The sequence below is a fragment of the Hemibagrus wyckioides genome, linkage group LG07, assembly GCF_019097595.1.
Source record: "Hemibagrus wyckioides isolate EC202008001 linkage group LG07, SWU_Hwy_1.0, whole genome shotgun sequence".
Taxonomy (NCBI): domain Eukaryota; kingdom Metazoa; phylum Chordata; class Actinopteri; order Siluriformes; family Bagridae; genus Hemibagrus; species Hemibagrus wyckioides.
The window spans coordinates 24210033-24234900 of NC_080716.1; the positions used below are offsets into that span (position 1 = coordinate 24210033).

Below are 24868 nucleotides of genomic sequence, written 5' to 3' on the forward strand. Positions count from 1 at the left end.
TCGACTGTTTGTGCACCACTGCTTGTGGTCATTTAAAAAGCGATGCCAAAGCTTTAAAGGTAAAAGAAAAACAATACGCACGAGTGCTCATATAGGACTAGTTTATTATAGGTTTGCATGCGACAACAAATTGTGTGCATGCATAAGCTGATGAACAGTAATTACATTTATCCAGTCAATACGTTTGTGCAGTTAACATTATTATAGAGCATGCATTCAACCCACCATCTCCAAAGCCGCTATCATTTTTGGGCAAATACACATCCTAACCCCTGCGACAAAAACTGCTGTTAAATGTCACAAAAAAAAAATGGAAAAGATGATGAAATTGGTAGGGAAAGAAATATACAAAAAGCTACAAAACTAGGTAGATAACTTTTTAGTTATAGCAATGGCTGAAGAAAATGCTACCACAGGCAGTGTGATTATGTGCACACCAAGAGTAAAAGGAGAAAAGTAGGGGACAGCCGATTAAGCTGTTAGGGAACATGAAGGTGAGGAAAGCGCTTCTGGTGTCATGTGTAGGAGACATGAAGATTGCCGTCAGAGGTCAGTGTTCACACACTAAAGATCCACTTTTTCTAAGAGCGCTCCATAGAAATGTTTCGGTCTTCTCCGGTAAGCACAGATCTCCCATCATGCCGAGCGAGATATTGTATTGTGCGAGATATTCCATCATACGCCACAGAATACTCACCTTTATTTTCTTCTTTGCGCTCTCTTATGGGGAAATGGGTTTCTCAATGGGTTCTTTAGATAAGATGAGATAAGGCTTGGTTTCTTAAGGGTTTGTACTTGAAATGTTTTGTAAAAAAGGGTAAACCCATGTGTATAGAATCATGTATGAAACTATAAAAAGTGGAACAAACCAAATCCGTGTTAGTTCAGGGGTCATCAACTGGCACACTGCGGTCTGGATGTTGAAGTATATCACAGGACCAAGAATCTTAAAAACATAATTAAAAATGATGTGCCAGTACCAAAACAACTTCAAATACAGTTTATTTATAGCCATCAAATATGGACTAATAGTTAAGCATTAAAAGGTAACTGGTGTCACATATCAGTCATGTCGGTTGCTTATCCTGACCTTTGTATTCAAGGAATTTTATGTAATGGATGATTACAAACCACGGTTGAGTGCCCCTGATCTAGCCCTGTTTAAAAGTGGATGAATCGCCTGTATGTCCTTTCTCAAGTGGCAGGGAGAAGCAGGGCTGGTTTTCCCACCAACTCAGCAGTTCCAAATGCCATGACACAGCACAAGAATGTGTGTTGAATGCATGACCATGAGATCATCACAACCCAAAAATGGAACTGGACCTACAGATGGTTTGTGTAGGTTTTTTCTTTCCACATGAAGGTGTTCCTAGTTGGTTCTCACTCTGGTTTGTTTTATTGCTAAATTTTCTGCTTTAATGCCCCCCTCAAGAACTGTGCTAAATATTAAAAAGAAAAGAAAAAAAAACAATAGTCAATGAGCCTCTTTCATATGTGGTCCTAGACTGGCGTATAGCTGGTATGAGGCAGTCGACAATAAGAGTAGTCAGATGGGAATTCCCGACATTGTTGTCATCATCCAGCAGACGGATTGGGAAAGTGGTCATTTACACGAAATTCATGTAAAACAGGAACTTACCAAAATCACCTCGCAATAATGTAAAGACCCAAGAAACCCAGGATTTGTGCATGCAAGATGTTTCAGGTGACAGATTACCCCTTGTAGAACATCAGAGGACCTGTTCCATTAGTACCCTTAACCATGCAAAGAACCCTTGAGAAACCCATTTTTCTAAGAGTTCTATGAAACACTATAATAGACAGGGTCAGAGTCTGGTCAAAAAGATCAGTGTTTGTATTTTGAGATGTCCTCCTCAGTGTCAGCTGAAAACGCAAACAAAACTCGATGCACAAAGTTACAACACTTCGAAGGAGTTTAGAGGAACTGGGTTTGAGGTAGGCACACCCTCACACAAATGACATCTGTGTCAACCAAATACACTAATCTTCAAGTCAGTATTCACCAGACGTCCTACTCACGTCCTTTATATGTGCACGTCAATCATCTCAACATCTGGTGTATACTTTGGATGGACATTACTTGAAGACAGTTAATGACACCTTGAGGGGGGAGGGGAGAGCTGATCTACAGGAAGTGTCTTTTGTTCCAGTTTTACCCATAAAAGGGAGACCTGACTTACCTAATTCATGTCTACTGGATTGGATTAGGTCTTCTGGAACAAAATCTGACACTAAAACCCCCTCTAGGGGTGAAGGGTGGCTTTCAACTGTCAATGTGTAATTAGAGGATTTAAACCAAGAGCCCTACAGGAGGGCGTTAAAGTGATTTTCCACCCAAAAATCTCAGAATCAGGAATTAGAGCTCTAGACAAAAAAAAATATAGGTATTGTGAGACACATGAAGCTCCTGCTTATGGAGCATAAAAATGCAGAACTCGCATTGAAGAGCTCCCTATATCCATGACCTAACAAACATTTAGCCCATGATATGGCTCCGGTTGCTCTGATGAACATGGTACACTTGCAGAGGAATGGTCCAAATTGAAGTTTTGTCCCCTTAAAGCAGGGGGTGTCCAGTCTAGAGATGGTGTGTCTGCAGGGTTTTCATTCCTAACAAGCAGAAGCCAGAGGTGATCCAGAGGATCACCTGATTTTTGTCTAGAGCCAACTATCAGGTGTGGCTCCTATTTGACTGGACTGAAATCCTGCAGCAGTTCTAACCTCTGGCCATGGAAGGCTGGGGGATCAAACTTGTGATCTCTTAAAGGGAGGGCAAAACCTTATATTGTTTTTGTCTGAAGCTCTAGTTACAGAGTCTGATGTTGCTTTGGGGTGAACTATCAGTTTAATTGCCTGACAGAGAATGTCCAGCAAAGGGGTAGTTTCAGGGGTGTGTTCAGGCGGTTAGGCAGCAAGTGCGTAACACCGAACAAACTTGAGAGCCGGGTTTTGGAAGGCGACGAGGACGGCGGCAAGCTGTGTGTGTACGGCGGACAAACTCCAGGAAGGTCTGGGGGTAGGAAGGGGGGCCGGGTGGAAAAAAAAGGGAGGGTGTAAAGGAAGAATTGGGGGGACAAGCGAGATCGGCGATATACTAAGTGGGACTCTTGTGCAAAGTCCACATCTGCCAAGCCTTGAGATGCTGAACAGACCAACACCCAAGCACTCTTCACTATAGCAACCAGTCACTCCACCACTTCTCACACAAACACACACTTACTCGTCAGCTAGAAACGCCAACATTCACCCAGTCTTCATCACGCTACCACATTCACCCTTCACTCGCAGCAACATGAATATCAGCCCAACAGAAGCAGCAGCAAACTGTTAGCCCCTGCTGTCACTCAAGCTGCGAAGCAAAACCTGTCAGTGTTTTCTTTCAGCAAAATATTGTGGCAAAACTCGGGCCCATGGAGGATTCCCATTGGCTGTGGTGATGCTGACAGAGGAGTGGAGACTAGAGGGGGAGGTGGGGTAGTGGGGAAGAAGAGCAGGTGTTCGGTACAGGCGCAGGCGCTATCAGGTGGACGAGAGGAAGGGGGTGGGGCGAAGCACAGTGCTTTTTACCTGCATGAAGACCGAGAGAGTTCCTGTACACTGCGAGATGCTAACTGTCCTCACCCCACCAACGGCGTCCACAGTTCCTTTGGGGGACCTAGTTCAGTCGGGACAGTGGAGTCAGAAAGTTTCGTTTTTGGGATTTGGAATTTGCAGGAAAAAAAAGCAAAATATAACATGCACAACATCCAATACATCACAGAAACCAAAGCGTCAGCTGAACGACTCTCAAGACCCTCTCGAGTACCCTGTCAGGTACAAGGTCCCTGAGAGCCATTGCACAATATTTAAGTGGTACACACAAAGCTTCACCACATCTCCAAACCAGTGCTGTTCTCCCAAAAAGCAACTAAACATTGGCCAGTGTAGCAAACTCGCATTGTGGAGGTTTTAGGAGGGTGGCGTTGGGTAGTTATTTACTCAAAGGGTGCAGCATTGTGTAGTGCAGCTCCTTTGGGGCTGGTAAAGCTAAGGGGACAGAGCGAGGGTCACCCCCAACTTACCCCATCCACAGAAACCGAGAGGGACAGGGGGCAGTCTCTAGTCCTTTCACTTCCTCTCAAGGCTCCCATTCATTTGAGTCTGGTCGTTTCACAGAAGAAAAACAATTATGAAACATCAACAAAAAGAAAAAAATAGTCAAACAAAACCCAAAAACTTTTCTCCCTTTACTTTCATAAGGATCAAACATTTTTATTTTATACTTGGTTACACTATATATATATTTATTTATTTTTCTAAAAGCCCATGCATAGACCCTTAGTATTCCATAGTATTTGTACATACAAACTACACAAATGAAGACATTTTCTCAGACATTCCCATTAACACTGGTCTCTTCATTGTGTAGGTACGTGTAAGGTAGATGACGATGGCACACAGTTAAAGACAGATGCAAAGAAAGATGGAGAGAGATGGAGGATGGATGAGGGGCAGTCTAGTGATATTGTACAGCAAATGGGAAAGAAGACTGAAAGAAACTGATCTCCCATTTCTTTTAATCCCACACCACATAGAGCACTCTGTTTGTGCTGGGTTCCATCTAGATTCACATTTTAAGACTACAATCAAAAAAATAGCACACTTTTATACATTTCTCTAGTAAGGCATAAGAATAATAAGCCACTGAGTTAAAAAGAAAAAAGAAAAAAAAAAAAAGATTTTGGCTATAAACATGTTCATTCGGTAAAAAGCTACTTCTCATTCATGGCTGTAAACAAAGATTATGGAGACTTTTTTTTTTTTTTTTTTTTTTTTTTAAAAAGATGCTTGAGTCCCATTTAGTACATTTCATAAAAAAGCAGGATAATCATCCATAAGATACTTCCAAAATGCCTCACCTATGCAAAATGGCAGTTAAGTTAATGAACGAAGGTCCAATTAGCCTAAACAAGCTGAAGGACCGATCCCAGCTAATGGCACATCTAGCCATGTTCTCGTTCCCAAATTCGGTTATTCCCTGTTTTTCACCGTACTGATTGGTGTAGCTACATTAACACAAATAAAAGTAGAGAGGATTCACAGTGTCTTTCAGCTTTCAGGATGGGTGACGTGGGATGGGGAGGAGTGATGCACGTCATCACTGATCGTTTACTTGTTTTTATTTTCTCTCAGGATGTGAAGGCCGTGTGTATGTATTGTGGTAAAAGATCAAGGCAGTTTCCCTAAATGCATGTGTGTTGATCCATGTGTGTGCCTGTCATTCGGTCATTGCAACCAACGCAACTGACATCAACACACATACACTGTCTCAAAAGACACAAAGGACAAACACACACACACACACACACACACACACACACACAAGTACAATGCCAAACCCTGGTCCTGGACTTCACACACCTCGGGGAGTAAACATACATTCATTAAAATGTACTGACATCTAATTAATATGTGTTTATATATTTATGTACAGACATAGACATAAACTGGTTTATAGTCCTCTAATTATTTCAAGCAGATCTTAAAAATCTCAAGTACAGTATCATTCATAGGCTATTTTATATATATAAAAAAAATGTAAAAATCACACTCATGAAACATCACATGGCTAATGGTTTAGCCTACACCTTAAAGCTGTCTACAGGTTTAAGGTTTGAGATTTTAAAATGTTGGTTGTGTTTGAATAAAAGTGTGCACTTTCCCTTTCCTAACCCTGACTCGCTACACCGGGTGTGTGATCAGGACCAAGGTCAGATATTCCAGTCTTTAAAAGCCAAGGCACCCAGACACACACACACACAGAGACTTCTCCCCCACTTACAGAAACCACAGACATACTCTGTGCGCGCACACACACACACACACACACACACACACACACACACAGTCAGAGACATGGCGCGAGGACAGAAGGGGGGGACAGTGGGAGGAAGTGCACACTATCGGAAGGGCGTTTCGGGAGGGTGCAGGGCGAGTTCGGAGCGGCGCAGGATGGGCTCCTTGCGCGACGGCGGAATCGGCGGCGGCTCATACACGCGGGATGTTGCCACGGCGATGGCGGCAGCGGCAGGCACGGGAGCGGCGGGCAGCACTGGCCTGAGCGGGTCGAGCGCAGCAGGAACGGCAGACAGCGTGGGGATGGCAGACACTGCCGCCAGTGGGCTCGGGGCTGGATAATGAACTGTGGGGTACTGTGGGTACTGGGCGAGCTGCTGGTACTGCTGATAGTACTCTGCATAGTACCTGAAAGAGAACAGAGAAAAGACACACCATACACAATGGTAAATCTGTAGCACACAGTCAAATACACTGTTGCAGTCCTCATTTTGTGTAGACATTAAAGTTTTTATATCACTAATTACATAATTTTGCCTTACATGCATTTACGTGACCTGCAATAAATGGAATCCATTGGCAATCCTTCACTAGCTATCTATTGTTTTAATGTTGTAGCTTTTAATGCAGATTTGGGGAAGGTGTAGCTTGTACTGTGTGAACTTACTGTATTCATACCTTCATAATATCTTTAGAAAAATTGTAATATGCAACATTCACCAGAAAAGCATTACTCTATATATCATTGTTTCAGTTGGGAACAGTGAAGACTTGCTTATCTTTTAATTGAAATTTGTCCCCAAGTAAACTACTCAATTAACTTCCAAAAGTACCCAATGATGTTGCCATTTTAAGGCAACAATGATAAGCATACAGTTTGGTTAATTTACCAGCCCTTTCCTCCGATACCTGTTAGCTAAACCAACCTGGCAACAGGATCCTCTTCCTGAGCGGCGGCCTCTTCCCGGCCTGCAGGAGTAGGCAGTAATGCTCTGCGCTTTCCCCTCTGGTACATAAAGGGCTTCATAACTGGGTCAGGTAATAAAGGTGCTGATCGTCTGAGCGGGCTCCTGTCCCTTTCCCCAGATTTTGTAGACGCTTGTTGCTGCTCTGCTAGCACCTGCTGTCCCTGTGCAAAGTACTGAGCCCTTGCTGCTTCAAAAATGGCTGTCGGGTCAGCCGCTCCCAAGGCGCTGTAAGCTGGGTTAGCGGTGTAGATGGCTGAAGCTACCGTGTAGGCTGGGTTAACAGCAGCGGCAGCAGCAGCTGCAGGTACTTCCATGCTAGGTGCTGCAGCTAAAAACACAGGGTTGGCCACGGCAGGTGTGTAAACCTGTGGCCCGTAGGCAGCGGCAGCAGCGGCGGCAGCTGCAACACTTCCGCTTGTCACCTGGCCATAAAGAGCAGGGTTTAGAGAGCCATAGACCTGTGCGGCAGCTGCGGAAGCCCCAGTGTTAAGCGCTTGATTAGCCATTGTGCCTCCATAGAGCTGGTTAGCGACTGTTCCGTAAACTTGATTAGCTAGTGCTCCGTATACAGCAGGTGCAACCGCGGCTGCTCCTTCCGCTCTCGCTCCAGCAGCAGTCAGGCCAGTCAAAGCAGCATAGGTGGGGTCGAAGGTTGTGGTATTGTAGACTGAGTTGTGGACACTCTGTTGTACCTGAAGTGGAAGTCCTGCAGCAGCAGCGGCAGCAGCTGCCAGCACTGCCGCTTGACTCTGGTACTGCTCCAGAGCGGGCTTCCCAGTGGGACACTCGCCAGCATAGTGACCCTGTTTACCACAACTAACGCAAGGGATCTTCCCGGTTGGCGTCTGCTTGCTGGGTTGGACTTTAGACAACTCCACTGAGAGTGGACGCCCCTTAAATGAGGTGCCGTGCAAGGCTTCAATAGCTTGTAGTGCATCCTCCTTGTTCTCCATGTGCACAAAGGCATAGCCTGTGGAAGAAGAGTACCAGGCTGTTGAGTCAAAGCGGGTTGATGAATCAATCCCTAAGTTTAAATAGTCAAGAATGCCAATAGTTTCTCACATATTCTTGTGAATAATCAAATCTGTATCCAGGAGCAATTCTGGGCACATTTTTAAGTGGGTACTGAGAATTTCTTTCACATGAGTTCACTTGGCAAACCTTAGCAAAAGATAACTGGACCAGAAGTCAGTCCCCTAGAGTGCACCTTGCTTCAAAAGAGCCTTCACTCTTGACCCAAGATACTAAACCCATACTAGGCACCGCTTTTAAATGCTCTTACATACCTTCTTTAGATGCTTTGGCTGTAATAGTATGCACAACAGATGCTAAACAAAAGATACTGACCCTGGCCATTCTTCTGTTAACCTTTCTAGATCTTCCTCTGTATTCTAAACAAACACAGTATGCATTAATGTTTTCACACATCTTTCTGAAGTCCAGGAGCAAACCAGGGCATTGACTCAATTGCATCCAGGGCCAAGGAAGAAAATGCTTTGACTTTTATTGTTCATTTTTTGGTATTCTAAACATCTTTAGAAGTAGCCTTTTGAAAGCAGCTTTTTAAAGGAGACATATTCTGGCATGCCTACCAGACATACCAAGCAAGTTGCCAAGATATTTGAAAAATCCCACAACTGGTTGTGCTCATGCAATAGTGGGCAGAATACCAGGAGAAATTTTAAATAGCGTTACTGCTACTATAGTTACATAGCAAACCGGCAGGGCAGCTAAACTATCTGCCATAAAAGAAAGGCCTAAATGTAGATAAATGAATTTTATTTTATGTGACTAGCTACAATCTACACCAGTTACGTCCTTGAAAGGATGGATAGCATTGCCGTAGCAGCAGATTAATTTATAGCTAAATACCCATTAACATAAGTAATGTCTATGGTCCTATGTTTCTCTTTCTTTTCTCCAATGCCACTGGCAACATTTAAAGATGTGGAGGTTGGAATGGGACTGAATTTTTTTGAGATTCTATTATAAACCTCATTAGGTCACAAACACTGTATTTCCCAATAACTAGCATTTCCACCTAAGCACCAAGATGTCACCAATTCATCTTATTTGGTCCAGTTTCTCAGAGAATGAGCTCAAACTAATCCAAGAAATCTGAGAAATAAATGTAACTGGATTAACATTAAAGCTGATGGAAATATCAACAAGTGAGAAAAGCCCGCAAAAAAGTTTCCCCTTTAGGAAAACTAAACTTTATAAATAATTGTACTTACATGTACCTTGCTTCATTCCTTGCAAGAATCATTCATACACCAATTCAACTACACTTGTTATGTTTTGGCCATTGCTTTGCCTTGGACACCTATGTGCATTATCAGACCTTCTGCTTCTTATGTTACATTCAGTGCTCCAAAAGATTTTTGTCAAACAAAAGCCCATTGTCAAGCATTGGTATTTGTTACTTAGGCCCAAAATAGAAAATAGAACCTGCTCAAAAATATATGGCAAACACAGCCAACCTTTATTGCCCAGTGTAGGTGGGCACTGATTACCTCTGGACTTTTTTTTTCCTTCTCACTGAGATACACTACAGCAACTGAATCTCGATATGCTAACATTATGTAGGTATAACGATCTAGTGAAGGAAAAAGCATTGCTCTTCAACCTTTGTTTCAACAATATTGTGACCAGCCTGATATTATGCCATTAATCTATTAAAAAAATTGTTGGATTTATTCCTCTACATCTCAGGTTAACGTCTTGCTCATCCAAATCATCCCTCGTGCTAGCTCTATTCCCCTTTATACTCGACAAGTAGCTCTGTATGAAAGCGGCTTTGTCATTTTTTAATCCCCAAACTGTACGTAAAGTATGCAGGCAAGTATTTTAACAGTCAACGGATTACAGCCAAAACATCCTGTTTCATCAGGTTCCAAAGCCTTAAAAAGTAGAGAGAATGACTTCACGAAAAGTAATCATAAACAAAAGGATTAGCTTTGTTTCTCCTTAAAGTTTTCCACTGTCATCATGACTGTTAGCATGAATCTCAATGCAAAGTGATCTAGAAGATCCAGAAAATGTTTGAAGGCTACAGACGTAATAGGTAAACTGGTTAGTTGTGGGATTCAGTATTGGACAAGAACACAATCTGAGACGCATGGCTAGTTTGTTTAGTCAGTTGTGGAGATTTTTGAGGATGTGATGCCCCAAAACCAACAGGATTCGTGCAGCAGCCATCTTGAATATAAACAGTTAAAAGCAATAATCCAGGTTGAAGTATCCTAGCCAGCTCGTAGTGCTGCAACACAGAGATCCGCTTCCTCATATTTGTGGTCTCACACTTGACTTAATATGCTCCATTTATTTGTCTCTGTATCTGTGGTTGGGGTTTGTGATTAAATCACTGGAGGTATTTGCTATTACCAAGCCCTTTAAGAAATTCCACTGACTGTTTGTTTATCCAACCTTCTTCAGGTTTCTCCCCTGATAACTAAGTACATAACATTGTCTCTGATATATTTGCTCACCAGGCTGCCGTAGAGTCATTCCAGCAAAATGTTCCTCTGTTTAGTTTAGAGTTCAGAACAGTTAATCAGCTACCAGTTTGCTCTTACACAATTTCTTTCCCCTACGGTTCATCTGGAATCAGTGGAATTCAAAGCTTGCATCCAAACACCCTCAAATGCCCCTAGCTGCAGTCGCCAGATTGTTGTTGTTTTTCTCAGCTTCTTTCTATTCCTCTGTACAGCCAAACAAAATGTGATGCACTTCTTCAACAAATTTTTTTCCTCTTACTGATCCAATCACCTTCCCTGATCTTATCTCTAGATCTAATGCACCTTCCTGCATGCTTGATCTTGCTCATCTCCTGAAGAAGTGTTAGTCAGTCACCGGTCCATCATCTCATTATCACCTCGTGTAGTTTCAGATTGTGTTACTACTGCTCTTAAAACCGTATGTCACACCCATTCCTATGCAACTTGAGCTTCCTCCTGCCTCACTTCTGATTCTTGGCCATTAATAATCCTTCCATAAAGTAAATCATGACATCATTTCCTGTCTAGCAGTTTTAACTTGCATGCAAATCTTCAATATACACAATATCCAGAGTCTGAACCCATAGTGCAATATCTCCTCACATCACCCACTGGTTTCAGCCTGCATTCGATATAAACTACTCATTATTATTATGACTGTATTTCTCTTACCTTTAACCTTGTCACACTCCAGGACCTTCCCAAAAGTCTGAAAGAGTTCCTTCAGGTCTTCGGTAGTACACATGCCACTCAGATTACCCACAAACACCTTGGTGGAGTGGAGCGGCCGTCCCCTCGACTCCTCCACCACCAGGTTACGACCTTTAAACTCTCGGCCATTGAGTTCCCGTATGGCGCGTTCGGCTGCGCCCTCTCCCTGCAAGTGGACGAAGGCGAACTGCCGAAGGACGCTGCAGCTCACTACTTGGCCATAGGCCTCGAAAATGGCTGACAATTCCTCTTGCGTGGTGTCCAGGGCCAAGTTCCCCACAAAGAGCTTCACCGTGTGGCCCTTATCCATCACGCTGCAGAGAAGAGAGGAAGAGAAGAATGAGGAAGGGAGCTCGTCTTCACGTCCCGTTAGGTATTAGCTAGATTATTAGACATCACCCATTTCAAGCTGTTACGTGCGTTTGATACACGTTTATTACTCTGACCATGGGTCATGTTCAACAGTTCCAGTTACTATTTGAAATTATACCAGAAACAGGAACCTCAAACATCTGTCAAGGTTTTTAAAAGACATTTGGACCGCTGTGGATTTATTTTACATTGTTCACACACTGGAAAAGAAATTTTTTTGCCAACTAACATGACTGGATAAAATCCTTCATAGCCATAAAGAGCAGTAAACGGAGCAGACGACAGAAATGACATCTGTTTCTTATCGACTCACGGGCTGAGAAAGAGTGGACTTTGTGCTCGTCTTGTTTTAAAATCGTTAACGTGGAAGATTTGTTTCAGTCTGCAGTCCCAGTCCTCGTTATGCTGTCTGTGCTGGTCTTACTGCAGTGCCAAAAAACTGCCCTGTAACCTCCAGTGCTTCCTGACTGGGGTTTTAATATCAGACCTCCTGAAACAACCCGGGACACGGGACACACTTCTGTTCATTACCCAGTGTCAGTAATGGAGTTAATGATAGACAGATTTCTAGCAAGAGAGGAAGATGGAGAGAGAGACGTATATAAAAAGAGAGACAGAAACAGAGAGAGAGAGAGAGAGAGAGAGAGAGAGAAAGAGAGAGAAAGAGAGATCATTAGAGCTAGAGAGAGTGAAACAGAGAGATCATTATAGATAGATAGATAGATAGATAGATAGATAGATAGATAGATAGATCATTAGAAAGAGAGAGATCATTAGAGCAAGAGAGAGAAACAGAGAGATTATAGACATAGATAGATAGATAGATAGATAGATAGATAGATAGATAGATAGATAGATAGATAGATAGATAGAGAAAGTGAGAGATCATTAGAGCAAGAGAGAAACAGAGAGATCATTATAGACATAGATAGATAGATAGATAGATAGATAGATAGATAGATAGATAGATAGATAGATAGATAGATATCATTAGAGAGTGAGAGAGAGAGAGAGATATCATTAGAGATAGGTAGAGAGAGAGAGAGAATCAGGAAGCAAAATAAGAATGGGAAAGGAAAGAAAGCCAGATAGATGAAAGAGAGGCAGAAGGGGGGGCAGATGGGAGGCACATATAAAGAGGGGCAGATAGAAAGAAAGGAAAGGCAGGGGTGCAGATAAAGAGGGGGGCAGAGAGAGAGAGAGAGAGAGAGAGAGAAATACTGCAATCTGATGACGCAGCGCTACAAAGTAAACAAGCTTTACTACTTCCTCAATGTAAAGAGAAAACAGTTACAGCACGAGCGAAGGGGAAAAACTCCAACCCCGAATAGTGAAGACCATTTCTCGGTACATTTCTTGATTCTTTCTTTAGTATTGAACAACTAAAAGTGTAGTGCGGTGTGTTTAAAAAAAAAAGAAAGAAAGAAAAGAAAAGAACAATGAAGCGCTGAAGCATTTCCCGAGCAGTACAAACACTGAGCTTTTAGCATAGCGCGGAAACACACGAGCAACAAGAGACACCGGATTGTGTGTGAACGCTATAATCTCCACTCGGGTCCCTGTATAACACTTAACACTCTCTCACTAAACACACACACTGTTATCGCTGTATTATTATTTATTTTTTGTTTTGTTTTGTTTTAGCTTTCCTCTCCGTTTCCAATCACAGAATGAGTGTGTGTGTGTGTGTGTGTGTGAGGAAGATTTTAGGGATCTCCCTCCTCGCGCCCCTGTCGCTTCATAGCGCAATAAATTGAATCCGATTTAATGATCTATCTCCTCACATCACACCGGAAATCATCAGGCACGCGCTCGGATACTCGGTCTGCATGCATTCTGTTAGATATTAGAAATTTAAAAAAAAAAATGTGAAGAGAGAGAGAGAGAAACGGAGAAATCTTCCATCTTACCCAGGCGGTGCAGGATTTCAAAATGGTCGGTCTACTTCCGCTCTTCATTCTTTACACACACACACACGCGCGCGCGCGCACACACACACACAGATTGAGAGAGAGAGAGAGAGAGAGAGAGAGAGAGTATTTTACAGTTTAATATTCTATTCATGATGTGCACACTTGATAGATAGATAGATAGATAGATAGATAGATAGATAGATAGATAGATAGATAGATAGATAGATAGATACTATTTTAAGATATGATAAAACACAAAAGATAGCTTTTCTATTGCACCAGATTGAATTTGTGGAATTGTGTGTGTGTGTGTGAGTGCGTGCGTGCGCGCGCTCGCCGGCAGAAACCAATTACTACCCCGATCACATTTCACCAGACAATCGCACACACTCGAACAGACATTTTATTTACTCTACTTCTAATTAATTTTGTTGTATCGTGTATATGTACATAATGATATAAAGTACAAGTAATCCTTATGCTTTTATTGCCCACAATTTATTTTTTTTCCTTCATTCTTTTCTATATCGAGAAATTCAAATAGAGAGAGAGAGAGAGAGAGAGAGAGAGAGCTTCTGAGTTGCTACACTGAGACTAAACAGATTGATTGATTACAACTGATCTTATCTGATTTTAGCATGTGGAAAGCCAAGAAAACACACACAGTGATAGTGTGTGTGTGAAAGAGAGAGAGAGAGAGAGAGAGAGAGAGAGAGAGAGAGAGAGAGATATGACATGGCAGCTCCACACTGACAGTAAGATCCTGACCTTTGAATAAAAAAAGAGACAACTTCAGTATAATCTGATCAGATGTTTATTATGTAAATGAATAACTTCACAAACTTTACAAATGAACCCCAGTGAAAACAGAAGAAAGATACACACCGATCAGCAACACTTTAATTATTAAAGGAATGATACACAGGCAAGAATATTCACAATGATCAGAAACCAGGAAAGCATTAAAATTGGGAAAATATGATTTAATCTAATTAAGCATGAAAACATCCAATCTCAAATTTAGTGCCTACATGGATTATATTATATAATTTATATATTTATATTTATTTATATTTTATTCAACAATGTAAGAGCATTTAGATTAAATTTTTCTTTTTATATCTGCTTTCATTTAAAAAGTAAATCTAATAATAAAAATTATTGTTGTATTATTGTATTGCATTTTTTAAGGTGAATTAAAAAGGCATATAGCCCTGTGATGGATGATCTGTCCAGGGTGTACCCCTGTCTTTCACCCAATGTGTGCTGGGATAGGCTCCAGTAAACCTTCAAACCTTAATCTTAAAGGTTAATCTATCAGTTGATTCAAAATTCCAGTAAACTTCAGTGTCTTGGGTCATGTGAAGCTTAATCCCAGATTACACATTAAATAAAGCTCAAAAGACAAGACAGAGATGTTTCAGTTAGATTCAGATTGCATTTAGACCTTCTCAGAAAACCAATAATAATATAAATAAACAATAATAAACGTTGCTAAAATTGAGAATGGTTGTTTTTTTTAATAAAGAGCTTTTAGCTTGATAAAGTTGGTTAACATCAAGTCCTGGGGTGAAACCTGATGCCTAATTTAGTCCAGGATTAGTCCAGGACTATAAAGGAATAATTGTTTTAATAATTTTCTTTCTTTCTTGCCTAATTTTCTCCCTAAAACACATATTTCCAGCTGCTTCTCATGTGAAAACACTATCTGCCCTCTTCCGCATACATGAGCTCACAGATGCCTGTGATTGGCTGATGCAGCTTTGATTGACAGCAGACACACATTATGCCCCGCCCACTCAGCGTCCACAGCAAATTCTGCTTTCTTGGCTCTCAGATATGAACGGCTGTGGCATTCTTCTTCGAAGGGATTTTAACTTTTACAATTAGGGTGAACATTTTTCTGTTGTGTCACTCATCAGTGAATTTACTACAAATATTCTGCACTGTATTTGGGATTATCACAAAAAACATAAAGACACATTTCCCTAAGCTGGGAAAAAGGCAGATTATTGAAATGGAAGGGCAGTTATTAACGTTATGAAGGAGTTTTCTTTATGAATTCTTGTCAAATGTAGTTGTAATCTCTAAAAAAGACCTAGAAAATGATGTAGAAGTCATGCTGAGATGACTAAGAGGACGCTGTGGACGTGTAAATAAAGATGAAATTGAGAACTGCAGGAGTTTACCCTCAAGGCTGTGAGAAGGCTTTGTGTTTTAATAGGCGTTCATAACAGCAGACCCAGGAGTGGCTTTCTTTCCTCCACACTGACCTCAGCCACGAGGTTTGATATGAATTTGGATGTACGGGATTCAGTCAGTGTTTTAACCAGGCAATGTTCAGAGCTAGATTAAAAAAGGTACTGATTAGTGATCAACAGTCTCTTTGGTCTTCTCCTGTAAGTGCAATCTGTCAATCCTTCATCATTACTAGAGTGTGTGGTCACATGGTCATAAATTAGCAGCTGGAGCATCTGGGAGTTTTTTGCGTCCGGTGCCTGCTATCGGACGGTCTCGCTCCTCCCACAGGGTGACTCCATCACAGGCGCAGATCTGTTTGGGGTTCTGAAAGAGTCCTGCAGAGCGAGCGATGATCCCACATGCCAGTCTGGAATAAACAGAGAGAGAGAGACAGACAGACAGACAGACACAGAGTGAGAGTGAGAGTGTGAGAGAGAGAGAGGCAGACAGACAGACACACAGAGAGAGAAGAGAGGCAGACAGAGAGAGAGAGAGAGAGGCAGACAGACAGACAGACAGATAGACAGACAAACAGACAGAGAGAGACAGACAGAGAGAGAGAGAGACAGACAGAAAGAGAGTGAGATTCAGAAACATCAGAACTCTGTAATACTATCTAGGATAAACATTGCAATATTACAGTCTTTCCTCCTCCCCCTTCTTCTTTTGACAGCATTTCACACGCACACACACACACACACACACACACACACACACACACAGGGTTCGGTGAAGGTGTAAAATGTAAATTCTGTGGTTAATCTTTCAGTCAGTCAGTAAACACCAGCGTTCATTCACTTCTACACTTCTGCTTCGTCTTAGGAAGTTATAATATCATGAAGAGGGGTAAAATAATCTAGCGTGATTAGATGATGACAAGACACCAAATCTTCAAAGAAGCCGCTTTGGTCAATAGAGATAAAAGTCCATAAGTCAAATCTTCTCTGATCTAAGTTCCTAGAGTTTTAATAAAGTTATGTTTATTGAGTGTTTACTGATGGAATTTAACATCTGTGTATAGACCGTGTCACTGTGTATTAACGTGTAACAATTCTTCAGATCTTTTCTTTGGGATATGTGGTCATAAAATACTCAGCTAGTTAAAATATCTTGAATATGGACACAAAGATTAGAAGAAATTAGAAGAATTTGTGAAAACACTTATTTCAGATATAATGACAATTGAATTCATTTTAAGAATTTATTTCTAGACTAAGTTATCTCTGGTGGGCAAAGGGGCAGGATCATGTGGCCCGGGTTCGAACCCAGCCACTGAAGGGTTAACAGTTAGTTTCGGTCCCAAGCCTGGATAAAACAGGAGGGTTGTGTGAGGAAGGGCATCAGGAAGGGCAAAAATAAAATAAAATGAAATAAAATGAAATAAAAAGAAATAAAAATAAAATGTAAAGTAAAGGAAAGTAAAATAAAACAAAACAAAACAAAAGTAAAATAAAATAAAACAAAACAAAACTAAATAAAATAAAAATTATAGTAAATAAATGTGACTATATTCAAGATATTTTGCTAGGATGTCAGATACATTGCAGAAATCCTGTCTTCTGATTCCTGTCCGATTTTTCCTCACCTCATGCCAGAGTTCCCCGTTTGTCTGGACAGAGGGTGGTTTCCTCTTCCCAGATCATCTTCTCCTGAATCCACCACCAGCGAACGACCGATCACGTCCCACACCTGTCCACAGACAGAGAGAGACACAAAGTGAGGGACATGGCCATGAGACTGGGACAGATGTGCTGGAAAATAGCTTTAGATAAAATCCCACACGTTTCCTTTTTCAGCTGGTGTTTGAGGCTAATAATGCAGCTAATAACCGAGAGGCTCAGCTTCTTCCCTCAGGCCTTCAGACTCTTCAGACATGTCCATCTTACAGATCTCTCAGGATTACAGAAAGACTTATTTACTTTAGTGAAACTCTGCACTTTACATACACGTCCTTTCTATTCTTTATTATTTGTAGTTACTACATGTAACATAACTGCACATTGCATTATATTTGCTCTTTTTATTTTATGTACAAATAATTCCAATTTAATTTATTTTATTTTAATTTTTTTTGTTTAGTTTTCTTTAGTTTATTTTGCTTAATTCTATTTTACTTTTATTAAATCAAATACTTTATTTTAATTCATTAGTTCAATTAATTAAATTTAATTAATTAATTTTTTTATTCCTATTTTTAATTTGACTTAATTTGACATCGTCATAAAAAGCATTTCACTGCATGTGGCACTGTGTATGATTTTGTATGTGACCAATAAAATGTGAATTTTCTTTCTTATTATTTCTATTCCATTTTTTTAAAATAGTTCTTCAATTTAGTCTCTATATATGCACAAGAGGAAGAGGAGGAGGAGGAAGAGAAGGAAGAGAAGGAGGATGAAGAGAAGGCAGAGGAGGAAGATGAGGAGGAGGAGGAAGAGTAAGCGAAGGAGGAGGAGCAAGAAGAGGAGGAGGAGGAAGAGAAGGAGGAGAAGATGAGGAGGAGGAGGAGAAGGAGGAGGAGGGGAAAAGAAGGAGGAGAAAGAGAAGGAGGAGGAAAAGAAAGGGGAAGAGGAGGAAGAGGAAGAGAAGGAGGAGTAAAGGGAGGGGGGAGAAAAGGAAGAGAAGAAGAAGGAAAAGAAGGGGGAGGAGGAGGAGGAGAAGGAAGAGAAGGAGGAGAAAAGGGGGGGAGAAGAAGAGGAGGAGGAGGAGGAAAAAGAAGGGGGAGGAGGAGGAAGAGGAGGAGGAAAAGAAGGGGGAGGAGGAGGAAGAGGAGGAGGAGAAAAGGGGGGAGAAAAGGAGGAGAAGGAGGAGGAAGAGGAAAAGAAGGGGGAGAAGGAGGAAGAGGAGGAGGAGAAGCTGAAGCTGATTATACTGATGATCTTTATTCTGCATGTAGATCAGTAATGTGTGAACACTGCAGTACCTTCAGCTGAGAGTCCTCCAGTCTGAACATGGCTCTACCGTCTGCTCCCGCCTGTACGTTCCCCAAATCCCCAACATGCTGCAACACACACACACACACACAGAGACACACACACTGAGTAAAGACTAACAGTGCTCATGAACCTGTTATTTAGAGTTAATAGATTAGAGATTAAAGGAAGGGAATAAGAGTGTAATGCCTCGTGTCACACTGTGCTCTAATATCATGTCACTGCTGGTGTCTACCTTCTCACTCACACAGGATACAATTTCACTGAGCAAAAGTTAACGTACCCTCTCTGTGTCCTGTGGGCCTCCATGCTGCTTCCCAAACGGGTTGTAGTGCTCACCACAACTGAGAGAGAGAGAGACAGGACAGAGAGAGAGACAGGAGAGAGAGAGAGAGAGAGAGAGAGAGACAGGAGAGAGAGAGGGAAAGAGAGTAATGGTGCTGGTGTTGGAGCTGTGTGTGTATGTGTGTGTGTGGTGCAGTGTGTGTGGGTTGCATTGTGTGTGTGTGTGTGGTGCAGTGTGTGTGTGTGTGGTGCAGTGTGTGTGGGTTGCATTGTGTGTGTGTGTGTGTGTGTGTGTGATGTTCAGGTCATCCGTCAGATCATTATCTGAGGCACTAAGCAGAGTCTGAGATAACACACTCCTCTCACATCCACATCACGCTTATCTGTGAGGTGAAAGGTCAGAGGTCACCGTACCTCATGCAGTCCAGTGTGAGGTCTCCGAGTTCATGCACGTGAAGGCCGTGAGCCCCGGGCTCTAAACCGTCGATGGTGCCGTCAATCAAACAACGATCCTCAGAGAGCTGCAGGAACCGGACCACGCCCTGGACTCGCCCCGCCCCACTCACCATAGCCACAGCTACGCCCAGATCTGAAACACACACAGAGTAGTACTCTGACTCTTCTCATACTTCCTCTAATCTGACTCCTCTCTAATCTGACTACTCTCTTTATCTCTACTCTCTTTACCTCTCTCTCTCCTCGGACTCTACTCTCTCCCCTCGGACTCTACTCTCTCCCCTATGCTGACTCTACTCTGTTTCCCTACTTTGACTCTACTCTCTCTATCTCAACTCTGACTCTACTCATACCTATACTTCCTCTACTCTGACTCTACTCATACATCCTCTCCTGACTCTACTCTCTCTATCTCAACTCTGACTCTACTCTCTCTCTCTCTCTCTCTCTCTCTCCTCTGACTCTACTCTCTCCATCTCTACTCTCTTTCCCTCCACACTCTCCCTTTACCCTGACTCTTCTTTCTCTCTCTCTTCTCTCCTCACAGACTCTTGTCTCTCTCCCTCTCCTCTAGCTCTCCTCTGACTCTACTCCCTCTGCCTGTCTCTAAAGGCTGTGTGCTGAGGTAGGAGTTGTTTGTGTATAATGAGAGATGAGAGCTGAACCTGCTTCTGATCCTCCGATGCCCTTCAGTACAGCTCTCCTGCCGGTGCTCTCGATCAGACCCTGAACCTCCTGAGTGGAGAGCGACGTCTCGACCAAAACCTCCTCTCGAGCCAGGTCCACCTGCACCGAGTGTACGCCTGAAAAACACAAACACAAACAAGTTCCATTCACATTCCTTCATTTATACTCCAGAGAACACTAACACACTTCAGACTATAACATGTTACAGATGTTACTGTTACATCTTTGGATGAAGAAACACAATTAAGACTTTAAGTTAATGAGCATTTCCTACTCCGTTATCTCACCAGGCTGTTTCTCCAGTGCACCTTTAACAGCCCTCACACAGCTCTCACAGCTCATCTGCACCGCAAACTCCAACTGAGAACAGAACCACAATCATAAACATCCGTTTATTCACCAGAGAGCAGACTGTACACTGCACTGCAAAAGTATTCACAACAAATATACAGAAAAGTCTAGAAAACAATCTTTATAGTTTGTATAGTTTGTGACTGTGGAAGGATTCACCCCTGTTTCTGTAAAACATCTGAGAAACCAGCCATCCAGTCATTTTCTGTAGCACTTATATAGCACAGGATCACAGAGAACCTGCAATCTATCCCATAGGACTCGGGACACAAGGTGAGGGATTACCCTAAACATCGACTGTCACACACACACTATGGACGATTTAGAGACGCTAATCAGCCTCCGAGGTGGAGGAGGAAACCGTAGGACCTGGAGGAAACCCTTAAAGCACAGGGAGAACATGCACCCACACACAAGAGGGAATCGAACCCCCAAAAACCTGGTGATGTGAGGCAAATATGGTGATGTGAGGCAAATATAGAGATCTGAGGTAAACCTGGAGATGTGAGGCAAATATGGCGATGCGAGGCAAACCTGGAGATTTGAGGCAGATATAGTGATGTGAGACAAATATGGCAATGTGTGGCAAATGTGGTGATGTGAGGCAAATATGGCAATATGAGGCAAACATGGAAATTTGAGGCAAATATGGTGATGCGAGGCAAACCTGGAGATTTGAGCCAGATATAGTGATGTGAGGCAAATATGGCAATGTGTGGCAAATGTGGTGATGTGAGGCAAATATGGCAATGTGTGGCAAATGTGGTAATGTGAGGCAAACCTGGAGATTTGAGGCAGATATGATGATGTGAGGCAAATATGGCAATGTGTGGCAAATGTGGTAATGTGAGGCAAACCTGGAGATTTGAGGCAGATATGATGATGTGAGGCAAACCTGGAGATTTGAGGCAGATATGGTGATGTGAGGCAAATATGGAGATTTGAGGCAGATATGGTGATGTGAGACAAATATGGAGATTTGAGGCAGATATGGTGATGTGAGGCAAACCTGGAGATTTGAGGCAGATATGGTGATGTGAGACAAATATGGAGATTTGAGGCAGATATGGTGATGTGAGGCAAACCTGGAGATTTGAGGCAGATATGGTGATGTGAGACAAATATGGAGATTTGAGGCAGATATGGTGATGTGAGGCAAACCTGGAGATTTGAGGCAGATATGGTGATGTGAGGCCTCAGTAAACCCCCAGTTTAGTTTAAACAGCGTTATAAAGAACCACAACTCTGACTTCAGGAAGCCTCCAAAGAAAAGAATTTGATTTTTACTAGCTTTACTCTTAAAGATAATGTCTCAGGTAAAAGATACAGAACAAATTAGTGCTACTTTTATTTATATCTTTATGTCTGAAATTGTAAAAAGGAGGACTTTAGTCAGAGAAGCAACCAAGAATCACTGTACAGTATATCTAGTTTAAAGTTCGGTAGAGTAACAAACGGCCCCCTACTGGACACGAAGTGCACTACAGAGGGAGCGGGTAACGTTGCTTAACTCCCTATGTAGTGAACATATGTAGGGAAGACGGTGGTATTTAGGATACTGCCTAGATATATCTGAAACAGGCATGAACCAAAAATGCAAAGGGCTAACTGGAAAGCGCAAAATAATATAATATTAATAATGATAATAATAATAATAATAATAATAATAATGTGGAAGAGGAAAAAATAATCAGGTGATTAGCCAAGTCACTCTTATACAAGTTCAGGAAACTCATCATCAGTACACACACAGAGGACACAACACACTCATCATTAATACACACACAGAGGACACAACACACTCATCATTAATACACACACAGAGGACACAACACACTCATCATTAATACACACACAGAGGACACAACACACTCACTTTAGCAGCTCGAGATGTTTCCATTTCTACAGATATATATCACACACACACTTCTGCTATACAGCAGCGAACAACCGAGTACAAACAACATACACGCTTCCGCCTTTCAAAATACAAGTCTTGTTGCACTCGCGAATTAAGAAAATAAAAGTCATTCTGAACGTATGATCGCAAAAAATAACAAAGCTGTAAGTGTGCTGTTATTAGTTGGTATGAAGTGGATTATTATTTACTCACAAAAGCACGTTTTTTTTTATTTAGTAATTTTACAAAAATGCCTTTTTTTTGTTTATGCCATGGTACGTTCATGAAAAAGCCCCCGTTATTAATAAAAGCTGGTTGAATTTCATTCACTTAAATGCGTTTGAATTGAATAAATAAACCAACTTGTACATCCAGCATGATTTTTATTTAAAGCCCTGAATAAAATCAGACACCGAGCTCACACCTGAGCTGAAACTCAAACCCACAGCTCTGGTGTTCAGTAACAGACACATCACCTCCACACTATTCTACCATTAATATGGGTTTATTTATCTGAATGTAACACTACAGTTACACTCCATTTCACCTCAGAGACATCATCCTCACGAGATTATACAGAGGAACTGGTTTAATTCTACGTTAATTGATCACAAACTTCCTTAAAACTATGAAATCACATTTTGTTGAAAAACGTATTATTTTTTTCCCCTAATATCTGATATTCCTATATTTGACCTACAGTCCTACATTATAGCAGCAGTTCCTGACCAGCTTTTTTAAAAGCTTTCTTAAATAATAATATAAACAAGTAGCCTTTATTTGTCACATATACATTACAGCACAGTGAAATTCTTTTCTTCACATATCCCATCCTTGGAGGTTGGGGTCAGAAATGATACAGTGCCCCTGGAGCAGAAAGGGTTAAGGGCCTTGCTCAAGGGCCCAACAGTGGCAGCTTGCCAGTGCTGGGGTTGAACCCCCAATCTTCTGGATCTTACAACAGAAAGCAGGGAATCAATCTGGAAGGTGATGTTTAGATGTCCACAAACTTTTGAGCTTATAGAATAAGTAAAGTTACTTAAGTCTATTATGAATAGTGTGTTAGACTGTTGGTTTCTTAGTGCTTAGTTATGTGTTAGTGACACATCTATTTTACATGCTGTATATACAAACACATTAATAATAACCCCAGAGATTTATAGCATTTTATTAAAAATAGTCAGTAGGTATAAAATACATAAGATCAGGGCACTGGATTCCGCACAGTCCACATGTCAGGGTCACAGATCCCTGGATTAAACTGAGGTGTCCATTGTGTGTGTGTGTGTGTGTTAGAGTCCCTCTTCTGTCTGTATATGAGAAGGAAGACTGAGGCCTTTCTCCTTGGCGTGACGTCTCCATCGTTCATCATCCGACTCATGAGTGAGGTACCGGTGACCCAGACGCTGCTCGAACTGACGCAGGTCACACCACAGCTGGAAGTTCTGTACACACACACACACACACATATGTATATTAGAGATCACACTAAACCATACACACACTGTATTTAATCATTATCTAAAAGATGCCATTATTATTATTGCATCATTTTCCCATTTTATTTTTCTTGCTTTCTGATTTTTTTGATGCCTTTCTTGGTGAAAGTGTAAGATTCTCCACTATGGGGCGCTACTGTGTCATCTTGGCCTTTCTAAGCACAACATCTAAAGCTGCATGTGGACAGACAGCAAGACACAAAGTGTTTAGGTTTAGATGTTAATGAAAGGGTTCTCATAGTGGGGTCGAGAAAGTCAGAGGATCTGTGATCGATATTAACATTAGTATAAATCTGCACTAAAGGGGTTTTTGTCAGGATTTCAGGCTTTATAATCATATAACCAAGCCAGGATTAAGATCTCGTCGTACCTGGAGCCAGGAATGTCCCATCGCTTTCCCCACACTGAACCTGCGCCGCACCACCACCTGCAGCAGGTTATTAATCAGACTGACCGCTGCGAGAAAAACACAGAGATATCAGTAACAAATCAAACAGCATCGGTTCATGAAGGCCAGACATTCATTCGAGTCGTGCGTCTCACCCTCGAGAGAGACGAGTGCCCACAGGTGGCGAGGGTACATGAAGGCAGCGTTAGTGATCTGCTGGTGAATGTCCTCGTCCTCGTTGAAGGGAAACGTGCCGCTCAGGCTGACATACAGGATCACGCCTACAGCCCACATGTCCAGAGACCGGTTGTAGCCGTGGCTGCTGATCACCTCAGGGGCTAAGTACGCCGGTGTGCCCACCACCGTGCGCCGGAAAGACCTCTCACCGATGATCCGGGCAAAGCCGAAGTCACACAGCTTCACCTGAAGCACAGAGAGCAAGATGTTGTGCTTATATACATTTACATTTGGCAGAAGTCCTTATCCAGAGCCACTTACATTTATCTCATTTTATACAACTGAGCAATTGAGGGATAAGGGCCTTGCTCAGGAGCCCAGCAGTGGCAGCTTGGTGGACCAACATCTTAACCACTAAGTTACCACATCCCATGGTGTACAGTATATACACTTACTAGGATTTACATTATGACCACCTGCCTAATATTGTGTTGGTCCCCCTTTTGCTGCCAATACAGCCCTGACCCATCATGCACTGTGCATTCTGATACCTTTCTATCAGAACTAGCATTAACTTCTTCAGCAATTTGTCTGCTGGATCGGATCACACAGTCCAGTCCCCACGTGAATC

General features: G+C 42.0%; 3 protein-coding genes across 5 annotated transcripts in view; all 3 read right to left on the reverse strand.

Annotated features, from left to right (window-relative positions):
- Window positions 1-84: 84 nt before the first annotated feature.
- On the reverse strand, window positions 85-13382 carry rbm14b (RNA binding motif protein 14b). Of its 2 annotated transcripts, none has more exons than XR_009204946.1 (4): window positions 10997-11349; window positions 6783-7794; window positions 4083-6264; window positions 85-3676 (listed from the first exon to the last, which is right to left on the reverse strand). XR_009204946.1 is itself a non-coding variant. In XM_058394321.1 (4 exons), the coding sequence occupies exons 2-4, from the start codon at window positions 11343-11345 to the stop codon at window positions 5961-5963; spliced, it is 1665 nt and encodes a 554-aa protein (XP_058250304.1). In that variant the 5' UTR covers window positions 11346-11349; window positions 13318-13382; the 3' UTR covers window positions 85-5960. The 2 variants fall into 2 exon arrangements, 1 of the variants encoding a protein (XP_058250304.1); XM_058394321.1 differs by adding an exon at window positions 13318-13382 and having other exon boundaries at window positions 85-6264.
- Window positions 13383-15686: 2304 nt separating this feature from the next.
- Window positions 15687-22269, reverse strand: LOC131355747 (copper chaperone for superoxide dismutase-like). The gene is made up of 8 exons (XM_058394204.1): window positions 22150-22269; window positions 20210-20282; window positions 19901-20038; window positions 19194-19368; window positions 18778-18838; window positions 18485-18562; window positions 17147-17250; window positions 15687-15928 (listed from the first exon to the last, which is right to left on the reverse strand). The coding sequence occupies exons 1-8, from the start codon at window positions 22171-22173 to the stop codon at window positions 15772-15774; spliced, it is 810 nt and encodes a 269-aa protein (XP_058250187.1). The 5' UTR covers window positions 22174-22269; the 3' UTR covers window positions 15687-15771.
- Window positions 22270-22930: 661 nt separating this feature from the next.
- The window catches only part of LOC131355745 (serine/threonine-protein kinase D3-like), a 24644-nt gene continuing 22706 nt past the window's right edge, over window positions 22931-24868 (reverse strand). For both annotated transcript variants that reach the window (XM_058394200.1, XM_058394199.1), the window contains exons 17-19: window positions 24216-24483; window positions 24043-24128; window positions 22931-23618 (exon numbers count right to left, since the gene is read on the reverse strand). In XM_058394200.1, coding sequence (XP_058250183.1) covers window positions 23466-23618; window positions 24043-24128; window positions 24216-24483 — 507 coding nt within the window. In that variant the 3' untranslated portion in view covers window positions 22931-23465. The remainder of the gene's footprint in view (window positions 23619-24042; window positions 24129-24215; window positions 24484-24868) is intronic.

Bases quoted from the DNA above. Each gene is read 5' to 3' on its own strand.
- rbm14b (XM_058394321.1), bottom strand. From the start codon at position 11,345: ATGGATAAGGGCCACACGGTGAAGCTCTTTGTGGGGAACTTGGCCCTG. The intron at 7,795-10,996 runs GTAAGAGAAATA...CTTCTTCCACAG, and splicing joins GGAGTGTGACAAGGTTAAAG to GCTATGCCTTTGTGCACATG. The intron at 6,265-6,782 runs GTTGGTTTAGCT...GTTCTCTTTCAG, and splicing joins GAAGAGGATCCTGTTGCCAG to GTACTATGCAGAGTACTATC.
- LOC131355747 (XM_058394204.1), bottom strand. From the start codon at position 22,173: ATGGAAACATCTCGAGCTGCTAAA. The intron at 20,039-20,209 runs GTGAGATAACGG...TGTGTTTTTCAG, and splicing joins TGCACTGGAGAAACAGCCTG to GCGTACACTCGGTGCAGGTG. The intron at 18,563-18,777 runs GTACGTTAACTT...TGTGTGTTGCAG, and splicing joins GCCCACAGGACACAGAGAGG to CATGTTGGGGATTTGGGGAA.